General features: G+C 37.2%; 1 protein-coding gene across 4 annotated transcripts in view; it reads left to right on the forward strand.

Annotated features, from left to right (window-relative positions):
• PPP1R12A (protein phosphatase 1 regulatory subunit 12A) overlaps positions 1-14713 on the forward strand; it is a 206193-nt gene that overhangs the window by 126918 nt on the left and 64562 nt on the right. For all 4 annotated transcript variants that reach the window (XM_074941978.1, XM_074941979.1, XM_074941976.1 and 1 more), the window contains exons 6-9: positions 4906-4980; positions 5397-5485; positions 5634-5791; positions 10250-10377. In XM_074941978.1, coding sequence (XP_074798079.1) covers positions 4906-4980; positions 5397-5485; positions 5634-5791; positions 10250-10377 — 450 coding nt within the window. The remainder of the gene's footprint in view (positions 1-4905; positions 4981-5396; positions 5486-5633; positions 5792-10249; positions 10378-14713) is intronic.

A 14713-nucleotide genomic window follows, 5' to 3' on the forward strand; every position in this document is an offset into this window, starting at 1 on the left:
AGTACATCAACAGAAAGTTATACAACTACTTCTCTGAAATCAACTTTCTGGCCTGCTTTTATCTTTGAAGTGGTCAAGCAAATTGTGACCCAGATCAACGTTATCTCTTAACACGCTCCTGATAGAATAGCTTTGTGTAAGGACTTCCATAGGGATTTTCACAAATACTGTAGCCTTGTTACTTATGGACACTTGTCAAGCTTTAAATTTCCATTTGGCAAGCTTTAAGTTTCCTTCACAAAACAGAGATGAGTTAGTCAAATGTAGCTGAATTTGATCTAAGCTTTATCAGGATCCAGTGAAAAATGTGTTTGCAGACAGTATGAACAGTCCTCTTCTGCCCCCCCTCCACCCCCAAATTCTTGAAGTTGTCTTGTTTCATTCAGTGTAGGTAGTCATCTAAGCCTTTTTTCCCCCTTGGACACTTCTTTTAAAAAGTTGGAGAAGGTCTTTTCATTGACGTTTTCCATATAGAGGCTTGTGGCTGCAGGTTGAGACTGTACCCTACATTTCTTACATCCTCCCACCCCTAAATCCATGTGGTATGCTGAACGCTTTTGAGAATCTGAAATTATTTGTCAGCTGCTGAAATGAGTAAGCTGCAGAATGAACTCCCACAAGCTTCCCTAGTCAGCCTCTACTGAATATACTATATATTCTGTTTAGATGCGCTCCCCTTACCCCTCTCGTTGGAGCCACCCAGAATCCATTCTTGTCATTACAGAGCAGCTGGGGGACATGGATTATACACACAAACTAATAGGTCTTCTGCATCTTTAATGTTTGATATTTAGCTATGCTGGATATTTTTGCTAAAATGATCAGCAAGAAGTGTGTTTACATTTCTAATATATAAATGGTTCAGTTTCAGAGTTAATGTCATTGAGATAAATGGTGCAGTTTACACTCTGAAAGTGACTATTTCAGGCTTTTTGTCTGTAAACTGACACTGCTTGGAGGCTGCAGGCACACACCCAAAAGATTCCACAGAAACTGAAAGATGACAACTGGGTTGTAGGAAGCATAGGGGACCACATGTTGCCTGGCTTACAGTTGTGCAGCACACATCTAAGCTGTATCGAAGAGAGAGAACCCTTTCCAGTCTTGGGTTTGCTTAAAATAGCCTTCACAATGTAAATGGGTGCATAGTTGTCTTTATTTGGCTACCAGTCTGATTGAAACAATAAAGACAAGTATGAACTCCTCTCCTTTATCTTAATGAGCTGTTAAATCTGAAGCTGTTATGATCATTTTTAAATGCCAACACTGCTGATTTTTTCATTGCTGATTTTTGTACCAAAACATAATTTGGGTCATTTGTCCGGTACAAACAGGATGTGTTTACACCAAGCAAGGAGGAAACAGTTGGTCACACGTTGTTTGCTTGAAAGGAGTTAGTCGTTGTCCTTACCTTTGCCACACTTAAGTGCATCCGCAACTATACTGTTTTTGGCATAGCTTTGCTATATCTGCCCAGCTTGCTGTGGTTTCTACCAGTGCATCTGGGACTTCATGTAGTTTCAGAGCACTGTTGTTGGAAACAGGGGCCTTTGGTTCCAAGTACAAATCAATGGATAATGGGACGACTTGAGGAGGACAGTGTGTATTGGTGCCTTTCACGTATTCCTGTGGGCTGGAGAAAGGGAATTGTTGAAGTCCGCACCAGTTTAGCCAGACCTGAAGATGGAATCTCGTGCACTGTAACTCCCTGATGCAACCAGTAGTTGCAATGACTGTTTTGTGTGGATGCAAGACATTGCAAGATGGTGGCATTCCAACCAACCAACAGATTTACTTAGTGAAGACAGGCTTAAATCTGCATATTTATCTATTTGTTTATTTGTTCATAATCTGTTTGCGTGAATGCATATTTTGTAGGAATCAGATTGTGAGTTTTAAAACTGAATATATTTACATATTCTCTTGGTTGGGGTGGACAACCAAACAGTGTTTTATTTCTGATTTTTAAAAACTAATGTGAAAAAAGAATACAGGGCTATCAGCTAACAAGTGTTGGTTGCCTGTGGTGTGCTTTGTAGGGGATTTATAGGACATATGGGGTTTTTTGTTTTTTTTTTTAAATAAAACTTCTTCCAGCAAAATGGATAAACGTGCAACGCAATAAAATCCGTAGACAAGAGGATGGGCAAAAGTAAACCTACTTCAGTTTCTGAATCTACTGTAATCCGTGATGGTAGTGGCCTTTTTTAGATCCTAGCAGTAAGCACTGGCTAGTTGAGCTTTGTTTATTTGATAGAGTAGTTTTCAGCGTAAAATTGCATACACCATTGCTATGAGGTACATAAGTATTACTACCACTATTTTACAACTGGCAAAATTGAAGCAGAGTAGTTATGCCTTGTTAAAGCTACAGTAAGTAGGGAGAAACTCTAATAGTAATGAATATTTTGGTTTTTGGTTAGAGGGGGAAATGGGTTTTCATTTTGGAAAAAATAGCTGTTGCAAAATCAGAATAATAGTTGAATCCAGTTTCCTCAACTACTACTATTCATATTGGAACAACTGTTTGTTTCACTACAGGATGGCAGGATCATGAACTGTTCACAATATTAAATAGTCAGCATTACATCTAAAAGACTATAGCTCTGCAGTTACATTGAGCATAAACAGAGCTGGCTTTGATTGACTTGCAGCATGTTACTGTTACAGAGAATGTCTTCCTAAAGAATGAGCTTTTGGCATTCTGTAAATTTGTACCAGAGAGGCTCCTGGCAGAGCTGATCATGGCATCATTACTATGTTTGGTCAATTTCTCTCTGAAAAATTCCTTTTCTGCAGTGAACAACAACAGACTGACAGGTGTTCATTTTAACTGGTTTTTTTAGACGAGATGAGTCAGAACACGTCTCAGATACAGATTATCTGGAGAGAAAAAATGCTTCATAGCTTTGATATTTTTATTAAAATTGCTTATTACCAAAAAATTTAAAAATGATTCACTTGATGTAAATATTACCTTGAGCTATGCCCTTTATAAAAAGAAGGTGCCCCTGCAAGGTTATATAAGTGACTAAGGGTGTGTCTTACAATCTAATGACATGCCTTGATGGTTGTGAAGCATGAAACCAAAGGAGGATCATTAATCCATAATACCCCTAAAGTATATTACTGTAGTTTGAAAACCATTAATTCAAAAGGACAACATCAGATATGAGAGAACATTTGAGATTAAGAAATTTAGGTATAAGATTATTTTTACCAAAATACCCCGTATCAGTTAATATTAAGACTTACAGTAACTATTTTAAGAAAACATATTCATTTTAAAGTAAAAGGAGTGTTTTATATTATGAACAACAGGAAAAAAAAATTCCTTTCCCTCTCAGCATCTTTTCAGACAGCCTTGGGGAAGATTGGAGAAACAGTATGAAGTGAGCTGTAGCTCACGAAAGCTTATGCTCAGATAAATTTGTTAGTCTCTAAGGTGCACATGTACTCCTTTTCTTTTTGTGAATACAGACTAACATGGCTGCTACTCTGAAATAAAATAAAAAAGTAACCTGATAATTCAGATAACATTGTTAATAGTATTACATAAAAAATACATGAAAGAATGTTATGGTTGCAAAGTCAAGCACTCAAAAGTTAGAAAACATCAGAATGAAGGATAACAGAAGGAGCTATTGTAAGAAAATTCTCAGCCTCACGGCCCTGGACAAAAACCTGCTCATTAGACAAAATTTTCAGAGAATTTAGCTGCCAAATTCTAAAAATTGTCTACTGAGCATGTGTGAACTGAGTTTTTCAGAGGCTCAGAGCTTGGCCAAATTTGGGTGAATTTTTATGGGGACAGCGAACAGCACATCCTTGAAACCCAGGTGATCCCCCATCAAATGTCAAGTCCTTGCTCCAAAGCATTTATGCACTAGTTTCTCAATTAAACAGTTTGTAAGAAACTTTTTAACATGGCTAAACAACATTTCCCCCAATCTTGTTTGAAGAAATAGCTGAGCAGCTAAATGCTGAAATTCTCCAAAAGTTTTCAGCTTAAGGCAGACACTTAGAGTAAATTTCAGCCCAAATGGTTAAAGTTTGTAAACTCATAGGCAACTGAAAACTGGTTCTTATAAGGGAAAGTGTCAGGCAACCTTAACTATAGGCAGTGTTACCTGCACTGCTTTTATCTGTTTACATGGTGCAAGATCATTTTTTTTAACTTTATGATCCATGGACCTATGAGAATTAGAAAGTTGCAGGTTTCAGAGTAGCAACCGTGTTAGTCTGTATCCGCAAAAAGAACAGGAGTATTTGTGGCACCTTAGAGACTAACCAATTTATTAGAGCATAAGCTTTCATTGGCTACAGCCCACTTTATTGGATGCATAGAATGGAACATATCATAAGAAAGGGGGGGTGTATATATGTATATATACACATACATACAGAGAAGGTGGAAAGTTGCAGATGTCTTCAGCTAAATGAAATTGGCATCCATTCCCCATATATCACTGAGCTGATCATCCTACTCACACCCAACCTTTCCTGAGCACCATATAACAAGCAGCTATTAGGATGACTCTCTTAACTGTTTAAAACCCATTGAGGCTCAGAGTAAGATAAGTGTCTTTCAAACACTTTTTTTTTTAACTGGGTTCATGGCATTACGGAATTTAAAATTCTACTACAATAAAATCTTTTTTCCCATGGAGAAATGCTTTTCTGAGCATGTATATTTTCCTGTTCATTTCCGCTTCAGGTAGAAGTGGATTTGCAAAAATCTGCTGAATCACTGCTAGGCAGGTGGAATGCTACCAATTTTGTGATGAGATCTAGCTCATACTTACAGTTGTACGTCGTATTACATGATCATGTGACGAGTTTAGATATGTTTTTTAAATCCTACTTTATAATTATGATGTATTACATTTTTCCCTTCCACACCAGGGTCAGACAGCATTTGATGTAGCAGATGAAGATATTCTAGGATATTTAGAAGAATTACAAAAGAAGCAAAATCTGGTAGGCTGTTTAGAGTGTGCGCTCTCTCTCTCTCTCTGTATTATGGTGCATGTGTGTTTATATACAAGCTATAACTAATTCAGATTAGTATATGGAATTAACCTTCAGGTTTGACTTGAGGTGCTTAACTGCCCTTCTGTGCCATCTTCCCTGTTCTGTTTGGTCAGTGAAGTTGATCTGAAAATCTTGAAAGGAAAAGTGATGTTTTTTAGGCAAAGCTTTCACTGTATTTAACTACCCAAGGCAAATGCTGTATACAGTTATTTGGCAAATGCTTGTTTGGGGAGTGCTGTGTTGTAAAATAGAGGATTTCTTATATTCTGCAGAAGATGGTATCTTTTAATAACATTTTTATTAAATATGTGTAATTTATATCATTCTATCAATTTAATTGCATCATTTTATATCTCTTAAAGATTCATAGTGAAAAACAGGAAAAGAAATCTCCCTTAATTGAATCTACAGCCAACATGGATAATAATCAGTCACAAAAGCCATTTAAAAAGTAAGTAAATAATTAAGATGTTCCTGGTGAGGAAAATAACTTCATAAACTTTCACAAATACTAAGTACTTATTTGGCTGGTTGGTTTTACTGAAGTTAAGAATAGATATTCTATTTTTTTTATTTAAAATTAATATTTTTGGTTCCAGCAAAGAAACTTTGATTATTGAGCAAGAAAAGAATGCATCTAGTATTGAGTCTCTGGAGCAAGAGAAAGCAGATGAGGAAGAAGAGGGAAAGAAGGATGAATCCAGCTGCTCAAGTGAAGAGGATGAGGAAGAAGACTCAGAATCTGAAGCTGAAACAGGTAAATAATTTTGGAAATGTATCTTTGGTTTAGGATGTTGATTCAATTAAACTCACTATACTGGGCTTATATGATAACGGGAATTAATCATTGTAGCTTCTTGATTCCACTTTTCATTTCATTTCCTGATGGCCACTTTCTAGTTTCAATAAATTTGTAAGAGTTTTTAAACAAGTTTAAGTCTAAATCCCCATTTATAAACACAAAATATAATTCATATGAAATTTTTTGTAATGAGCTATATTCTTGTATTTATGGCAGTGATTGGAATTGAAACTCTTAATTCAGTAATTTGATTAAAAATACTGATTATAAATCGCTAATCAGAGAAGAATACAAGGAAGCAGAGATCTCAAATAACATACCTAAAAAGGATTTGGAATAGGGAGGAAACAAAGGAAAAGACAGAAATAAGACCCCTGTGAGTAGAGTTCTTTGCTCACCATCCTAATGCCTTACATTATGAAGTATTGGAAAAGAAAACATCCTCATGTGTTCTGTTATCTTGGAACAGACTCTGACAAATGCAGTGGATCATTTTGTCTCAGATATTGACAGATTAAAGAGACCTCTGTTTCGGATTGATTATTAGTATACTGGAATAAATGGGGTTTAAAAAAGTATTATTTTTGGTAGTAGCTCAACATCTGCTTCACATACAACTTCAGCTCAAGATTAATAGTACTCAAAAGAGCTTAGATTCATTTGCAGAGAAACTGGTGCTACAGCAGACTTGTTTAAAAATCTAAGTTGGATGCCATTGTTCAGACTTCTCTTTACACTCCTAGATTGGAGCAAATGTTCAGCATTTTGTGCACGTGTGTGTGTGTGTGTGTGTGTGTGTACAAGTACACAGGGCTGTAACAATATTTAAAATAGTAACACAAATATAGTGTGTATCGAGGGTGGAGGGGAATTGGGAAGCACACAGCTTTCTAGCATCCTCTTCCTAAACCCAGCCCACCCCAAATGTCCATCAAAATTTGCCACCTCTTCTCATGCCACCACCAAATTGCATAGTAGCTCTAATCGCCGTACAACCTTTCTCTCCTGTGTCTCTGTCTACGTATGTTGATATTTGGAAAAACAATGCTGTTGTTGCCTGTTTGGATAACTGCCTTCCCATCTGCATGTGGCTGCTTTAGGGACTGCCCCTTGAGTTGAGGAAAGGAGAAGTTGGTTAGTCTATGTGGGTGATCAAGCAATTTCAGAGGAGTTACCAGCTGCTTTCCCAACTGCCCCTTTTTCCCTGCAGGCAGATCAAATGGGGAGCTTTTCTCTGTCACCATACATAAGCAGTGGTACTTAAATCACCACCTGGGCCTCCACGTATATGCAGTGTTTTATGCCTGCATGTGGTGTTAGGTGAATGTGTAAATACATTGCTTAAACTTGTGTTCTGTATGATATAAAAGATGCTAGACAGTCTTAGACAGCTATTACTAATACAGCAATGCTTTTAATATGTAAAACAACAGATAAATGTTTGACACAACTGTAGTTGTAAGTGCATTATATTCTAAAGAACAAATGCCTAATGGAACAAGAAATCACACAGTATTTGGAAAGAAATCTGTAGAGGGTTAAATTATTTGTTACCTAATTTAGCGGCATGCATCAAACTATCTAGAGAAATGCTTAATATATAGTTGCACTGCTTAGTTTTCTATTTTTAGACTATTATCATTTTAATCCTATAAAACTATCTCTTGGGGTATGTCTGCACCACCCACCGGATCGGTGGGCAGCGATTGATCCAGCGGGGATCAATTTATCGCGTCTAGTCTAGACGTGATAAAGCGATCCCCGAGCGCTCTCCCGTCGACTCCTCTACTCTAGCGCTGCGAGAGGCACAGGCAGAGTCGATGGGGGAGCAGCAGCAGTCGACTCACCGTGGTAAAGACACCACGGTAAGTCGATCTAAATACGTAGCTGAAGTTGCGTAACTTAGATCGATCTGCCCCCACCATTGTAGACCAGAGCTTGGACACAGTGACTTGAACGTTTTTAAATGATTAAAATATCCTTTTCAGCCATCTCTGCTCATTTTAAAATATTCTGCCTTCTTACGGTTCATCCACCTGAGCTACATTTCAGCACTGGACCAATAAAAATGTTATAAATATTTGCCATAAATGAAATTTTGGGATGGGATAAGCTCCAGAACTAAATTCTTACTAGATTTTCATAGTTTTTAGATTTTAGTTAGACCATCGTCTCCTATAGATGTTTAATGATATACTGGAAAACCACTCTCAAACTTAGAGAGTCAAACATCACTTTGGTATTCCTGCATCCCTCATCTAGAATGGTTGAGGTTTGTTAAACTTAAGTCACCTTTGATCATGCAGTGATGCCTCCGTCACTGAGCTAGCTATAATGTTTCCTGAACTCCATGACTTTTCTAACTGTGTTCTCTTGATTACTAGTAGACTGTTTTGTGCCAGGAAAATTTGACTGTGACACAAGAATTAATTTTCATGTAAACTTTGGACTTTCTTTAATATAAACAAGGCTTTTATCATACTTTATTTGGCAAGCAAGAGAAGTTAGGCTTTTCCCTGAAGAGCTGCATCTCTAAATTTCAACTGCACTGTCCCTTTTTTCCCATTATTCCTCTTAATGTAGCTTTACAATGAAAATTCTCAGAAATTTAATGAAAATTCCAGCTGGATAATGTAAAGTGCTTTTCCACACAAATGTAGTGTTGCAAACTCCTGTGACTTATCACAAGTGATATGATAGTTGCTGTGTTTTCTTAAAACCTCAACTCCTGGAGGCTATCGGTTTTGTGAGAATCTCTACTTTTTTTTAAAAGATAAGTTTCTGTCCCTAAGGGTTGAGGGTGTAAAAAACTTAAATATGAGAATTCATGCTGTAAAGGCTAACCAGCCAGAAAATAAATAAAAACCTTACGTTTATTCATTTTTTAAGTTTCATGATTTTTGGGGTACCTTGACTCCTGATTTTTAAATTTAGTACGTATACTCACTCATATAATTAATGTATAGTTTTATTTGCAGGCCTGCCATTCCCTCAGATAATTTCAAAAGTTGTCATGCTGCTCTATCTTTTCCTTCCCATCTCGCCCCTCCTCCCCCATACTTGAATTCCTATGCTGCTACTTCTCCTCTTCCACATTAGATTCAAGGCTGTACTCCTCACTTATAAATCTCTCTTCAACTACTGCACCTATATCTGTTTCCATACTTCTGTCAGTTCACATGGACAATCCATATTTATTGTCTAATTGATCTTTTTGTCAAGTGAATACAGAGTTTGTGCCTTCTTTTATGTTTTTCCTATGCGTGCAAGGAGCTTTTCATGAAATACACACCATATCACATATACCAAGACCCCTCCAACCTGTAGATGTGCTCACTTTACCAGTTAAAATATGTTTTTACTAAGTGCCAGGCTTGGAAATTTGACCTGAAGCCAAGCCAGGTACTTTGCCACATGAATCACCAGCAATAAAGATTCTGCAATTGGAAGTTAATTCACTGATTAATTGCTCTCCAGGTCTGTGGTCACTCTTCGGTGCTTATAGAAGTTAAAAGTAGTTTAAACATAGTGAATAACATATATCACTGAATTTGTATGGGGAGCAGATTGTTGGAGTCAGGAGGTACCAATTATTTAATTAATTACTTTTCATGGTAGAACCACACATTAATATCGTTCTGTTGTGGTTTATGCAGTACTGTATTATACCTGTTTTGTCTTTAGACTATGACCTCTTTAAAGCAAAGACCTGTTTTACTGTAGTGCAATGTACACTCATTGTACTGTGTAAATAGTCTTGTATTATCTTCGAAAACTGATTCAGAGTTTTCAATCAGAATCTCTGTTTATTTGCTGAATTGCAGTATATTACTCAGTACAAGGTACTTAACCACATGTGTAACTTTAGTCCCATTAGGACAACTTGTGCTTAATTAGAGGCGTAAAGTTACACATACATGAATACATTGCTGAATTGAGGCCTTTATTAATAAAGATAAAGAAGAATGTTGTAGTCTAGGAATAAACCGTTACAATCCTTCTGAAGGCAAACAATCCAAACCTAACAAGGATTATGTTACTCACACTGTCCAAAACTAAGTAGGCTGATTTTTTTTTTTTCTTCATGCATCTGAGAGCTTAACTTTTTTGAGGGGCATCAGCAAATGACTAGGGCCTGAAGCTGCAACCCAAAACAACATGTGATTCTGACTAATGTAAATGGCAGTGCTGTATACCTAATGACTATGGGAAAAGGTCTTGTTATTTTTGACCAAGAGATACATAAAATGGATGGGGACAGAAGTAAACATTGAAGAATAGAAAATGGGATGGTTAACGTATGTTAGTTGGAAGGTTTAACTAGGGTTTTAAATATTCTGAAGAAATGTGATTTCTATAAAATACGAAATCAATAAATTTACAAATGACCCATCTTAAATGTTTTATTTGCAGACAAAACCAAACCCTTGGCATCTGTAACTAATAGTACAAATAACATCAGTGCACAACCAGCTTCTGTAGCTGTGACAGCATCTTCGATAACCACAGGTCAAGTGACACCTACATCACCCATTAAGAAGGTAAAACAAAATAAAATTTCTTTATCTGTGTTTCTAGATAGTTCTATTGTCTAAGAATAAACTCTGTTGATTTTAGTGTAAAAATGTGAATTGGCTTGACTAAATGAGTTTTAGATAATACACCAAGAATAGTGGAATATTCTGTATTCTTTAGAGTATTTGCTTTCAATTTTTATAAAACTTACAGCTTTAAGTATTTTCAAAATTGAGTTTCATCATGTTTTACTGAGACTTCTACATGTATGATTTTAGTTGTTTAACAAAAAAAATTGTCCAAGAAAAAGCACCCCGTTAAACATCTTTTATTTATAAACCCACTCTACTTTTTATGGGGAGGGGGAAACTTGTTCTATTTGTATCTAAACCAAGGAGACTGTAAACAAGAACCTCAAGTATGTAACTTACTGTGCCATATATGTAGTTTTATAGAAAAGCAAGTATTTGCGTTCCTGAACACTTGGACTCTTCTGAAACACTGGAAATAACAAGTAGCAATTTTAATAAAAAATTAACACGCGATCACAAACCAATAAAGGACAGGAATTTTAACTGATGTTCCATATATGTAATCTAACTGAAAACACTTTTTCAAATAACCTAATTTAGTGTTTAATGTATATACATATTGGGACCATGTGTGTTCATTGTTGATAGATCCAAGGTGGTGTGTGTTGGAATCAATTAAGCTACTCATAAACCTGGATAGATGGGTAGAATGGAAATTGTGTTTGAAATTAACTTTTTGTTTTAGACATACAAGTTGCATTTTTAGACTTGTTGGAGGAGGGACTTGAGAGGAGAAATCTGCTCCGGTCCTCTGTCATGCAGCTTTCAGTCTCTTGTCAGTACTGCTCCATAGTTGAGGGAGGACTCCCATGTAGTATTTTAAATCTTGACTATTCTGTGCTTGGTTCTTCAGCTTCTCCTGTGTTTTCTGTGCCAGTTCCACAGGGTTAATGGGTTCTAAAGTCATGCAGCTGAAGTGAAAACCTCAAAATATCTCTGCTGCTTCTGCCTCCACTTTGCAAATCTGAGGTTGCCACTATCAGACAAATAAAGAAGAATTTGAAATAAAATGAAGGATTTCTTTTTCTAGTCACAAAGTTTTGAAATGGTGAAGCAGCTTTTAAAATAACTACATTTTCAATCTTGGCCAGTCTTGATTATGTTTATCACCAAACCCCATCAGTTACAAAAATAACAAATTTATAAAGCAGAAAGGATGTGTTTGAACATTTGAACTCTGGGAAGGAGTTCTGTAAAAATGGCTCAAGTGGTAGAGGAGACATCTCATAAACTTTTAAAATATAATGTGATGGCCCACAAAGGACCCAAACCTTTCCCTGCTGTCTCAGAACTTGTGTGAAATTATATTTGCAGCAAATGAGCTGGTCAGAACTTTGTCCTCCAATACATGTATATATGTGGTTCCCTCTCATTGGTCCTTTGGGAATGATAGACATGAGAAGTGAATGTTGTTTATTCATTAATTTTAAAAACAAGTACAGGTAAGAACTCTGCATTGAAATGGTAGGGGATACGACTTTCAACATTTTATTTTAAAAGTTTTTCTTAATTTTTTTTTTAAGTGTTTGTTGAAACAAGGATAGAGGATCCCATCTTTCCCTGGGGCCCTGTCCTGGTAGGAGAATACACAGCAGCACTAACTTGGTGAATTTTCTGTTTTATATTCTTAAGTGAATTTTAAACAAAATAGAACATTCCAAGGTGTTCATTTGTCAGTCTAGAGTCATGTTTCTGTATTATACATCAACAGGCTAACCTGGCCAGCTATTTGCTTAATTCATTTTTCATATTTGGAAGTAATATGTAAGGCAGTTGTAACTTACCTCAGCAGGGACAATATGCTTCCTATGCAGAGTAAGGGGGAGTGGGTGGCCTCTGGGCTGATGGTCTCATCCTCTGTTTTCCCTGAAATCCTGTCTTAAATTTACTACAGCAAGATGGTCTTAAACATCAATAGTCAGCATTTATGTTAAAATAACCTGTTTCTTGTGCAGCTGAGGATGGCATCTAGTGTTAGCATTAGTAGTTCATGAGAGCATGTTCAGTGTGCCAGATATTTTCCAGACAGAAAAGAATGTACTGCCCGTGCCACAAAGAGTTCACAATCTAAAGAGAGGCATGTAATGAGATAGATGTTAGATGGGAAAGGGTAAAACATACTGGTAGAGTGGCCATGACTTGGTCACAGCTAGCAAAAAGGTTAAATTTAACAATATACTTATTTTATTGTATGCATATTAGTATGTGTCAGCCAGATTAACAGTAGGCATGATAGGGGAGAGCCCTTGAAAAGGAACTTAAGTATGATCATTTGACATAATTATTTGAAGGATGATATTTTCAGTGTGACGGTATCAGGGGTTTTTGAGACATGTGGAATTGACTTCCTCTGGCCTATGTTCACTGTTTGTGTGGATGTCTGGACTAGTGTTTTGGCCACCATTTTTCTCACTAGCAAAACTAGAGAAGTTTCAGAGTAGCAGCCGTGTTAGTCTGTATTCGCAAAAAGAAAAGGAGTACTTGTGGCACCTTAGAGACTAACCAATTTATTTGAGCATAAGCTTTTGTGAGCTACAGCTCACTTCATCGTTGAAGTGAGCTGTAGCTCACAAAAGCTTATGCTCAAATAAATTGGTTAGTCTCTAAGGTGCCACAAGTACTCCTTTTCTTTTTGCGAAAACTAGAGAAGTTTATCTAAAGATAGTAATAGATTTCTGAAGAGTCTGTCCCTGCATATGACTGGTATTTGAGTGTGTTAAACTCTAAAGTTGTGTCTGTCAGTCTGTCTCTCTCGATCGATCGATTGATCTATTTGACTCACTCTTATTTTCAGGCTCTTTTCCCGTGTGTCTTGTGCTCTTCAAGGAAAGAGAAAAGCAGTCTTTACTGGATTAGCGTCTCAAGAGTCCAAGCACTCTTAGAAGGATTCCACTAGCTTTAATCCATAGGAGTTGCAAAGAGAAGCCTGAAACAGGAAGTATAAACTGCTGTGGCCCCAATCCTGACCCCAGTGTAGTTGGGTCATGTGTCGGAGAGCTTTTCCTAGACTTAAACGAAGGAAGATTTCTACCCTCAGGCTGCTATAGCTCTAGCATCTGCACTGCTTGTACACTGGCTGCATTGATGGAGAAGTTACTAGTGGATTCACCATTTCTGCCCCACTTTCAGATCCTTATTCTGCAGTGCTTCTCAGGAAGACACCATAGAGTTGAGTGCCATGGCGTGTGTGGGGTAGGCAACTTCTGCACATCAAACTCATCCTAGTTGCAAGAGGGCCCTCCACAGCATGGGAGGAGAAGCCAATCTCTGGGGGTTGTTAGCTCTCTTTCGGAGCCTCTGTGAGTTTGGTCTCTCAAAACTTAATGGCCAGAACTTCTAGGAGGCTTCAACGATTGTGTTAAGTTAGTGACACATCTTCAGGCTAGTGTCTCAAAGCATATTAAGAATTGAGATACTCTGGACACTCCAAGAGAGTGCTCAGGATGGGGGAAGGCACAAGGACCCTCGAGCTCAGCACCTTTTTCAAGGACTGTGAGGAACTTGTGCTGCAGTAGCCTTTTCAAAGTGGATGAGTATGATGTTTGTATAACAGTATGGCCAAGAGGAGCTAATAAGGGGTTCCTTTGTTTTAGGCTGTACAAACACATAATGAAAGGCCTTTCCTACCCAAAGAACTTAAATTAGTTCTAATTAAAAAAAGAAATACAACAAGTGCATATGTCACACAATCTAAAGAATTAGGGGAGGGATCGTGAGGCTAAAAAAAAAAAAGTGGGAAACGTGTGATTATATAGTATAGTATAACATGCAAGCCATGGCTATAAAGTTATATGCACAGTCAGAAGGTTTTGAATAAGTTATAATTAGGGGCTATGAATAAACAAACTAGATCTCAAGGATCCCTATGAGCTATCTACCTAGTCAGTATCAGTTAGTATTTTCCTGTAAGTGTAATGATAGAAGTGGGTCGTTAGAGAGCATTTGAAGAAGAGGTTAGGCTTTATGAGCAGGCACTGACCCTTCTTGAAGGGAGCATGATGTTTGAGGGCTGTGCTTTAGGCACAATAGATCCCATTTTGTGCAATAATTCAACTTGCAATGTATGTTCTAGCCTCAAACCTGCTCAAATAGAGAATCCTACAGATTGCCACAGTTTCTCATGCAATGTTATCTTTTGGTAGGTAAAAGAAATTAGCTTAGCCTTTGAGATTCCATCAGTGCTTTGATAAAAGTAAATTTGAACTGGTGGATGACCAAACTGATAGTACTATGTATTGCAATGTAGTAGAATTAAACTTCCTACGTTTGG

This window comes from Natator depressus, chromosome 1, assembly GCF_965152275.1.
Source record: "Natator depressus isolate rNatDep1 chromosome 1, rNatDep2.hap1, whole genome shotgun sequence".
NCBI classification, from domain to species: Eukaryota; Metazoa; Chordata; order Testudines; family Cheloniidae; genus Natator; species Natator depressus.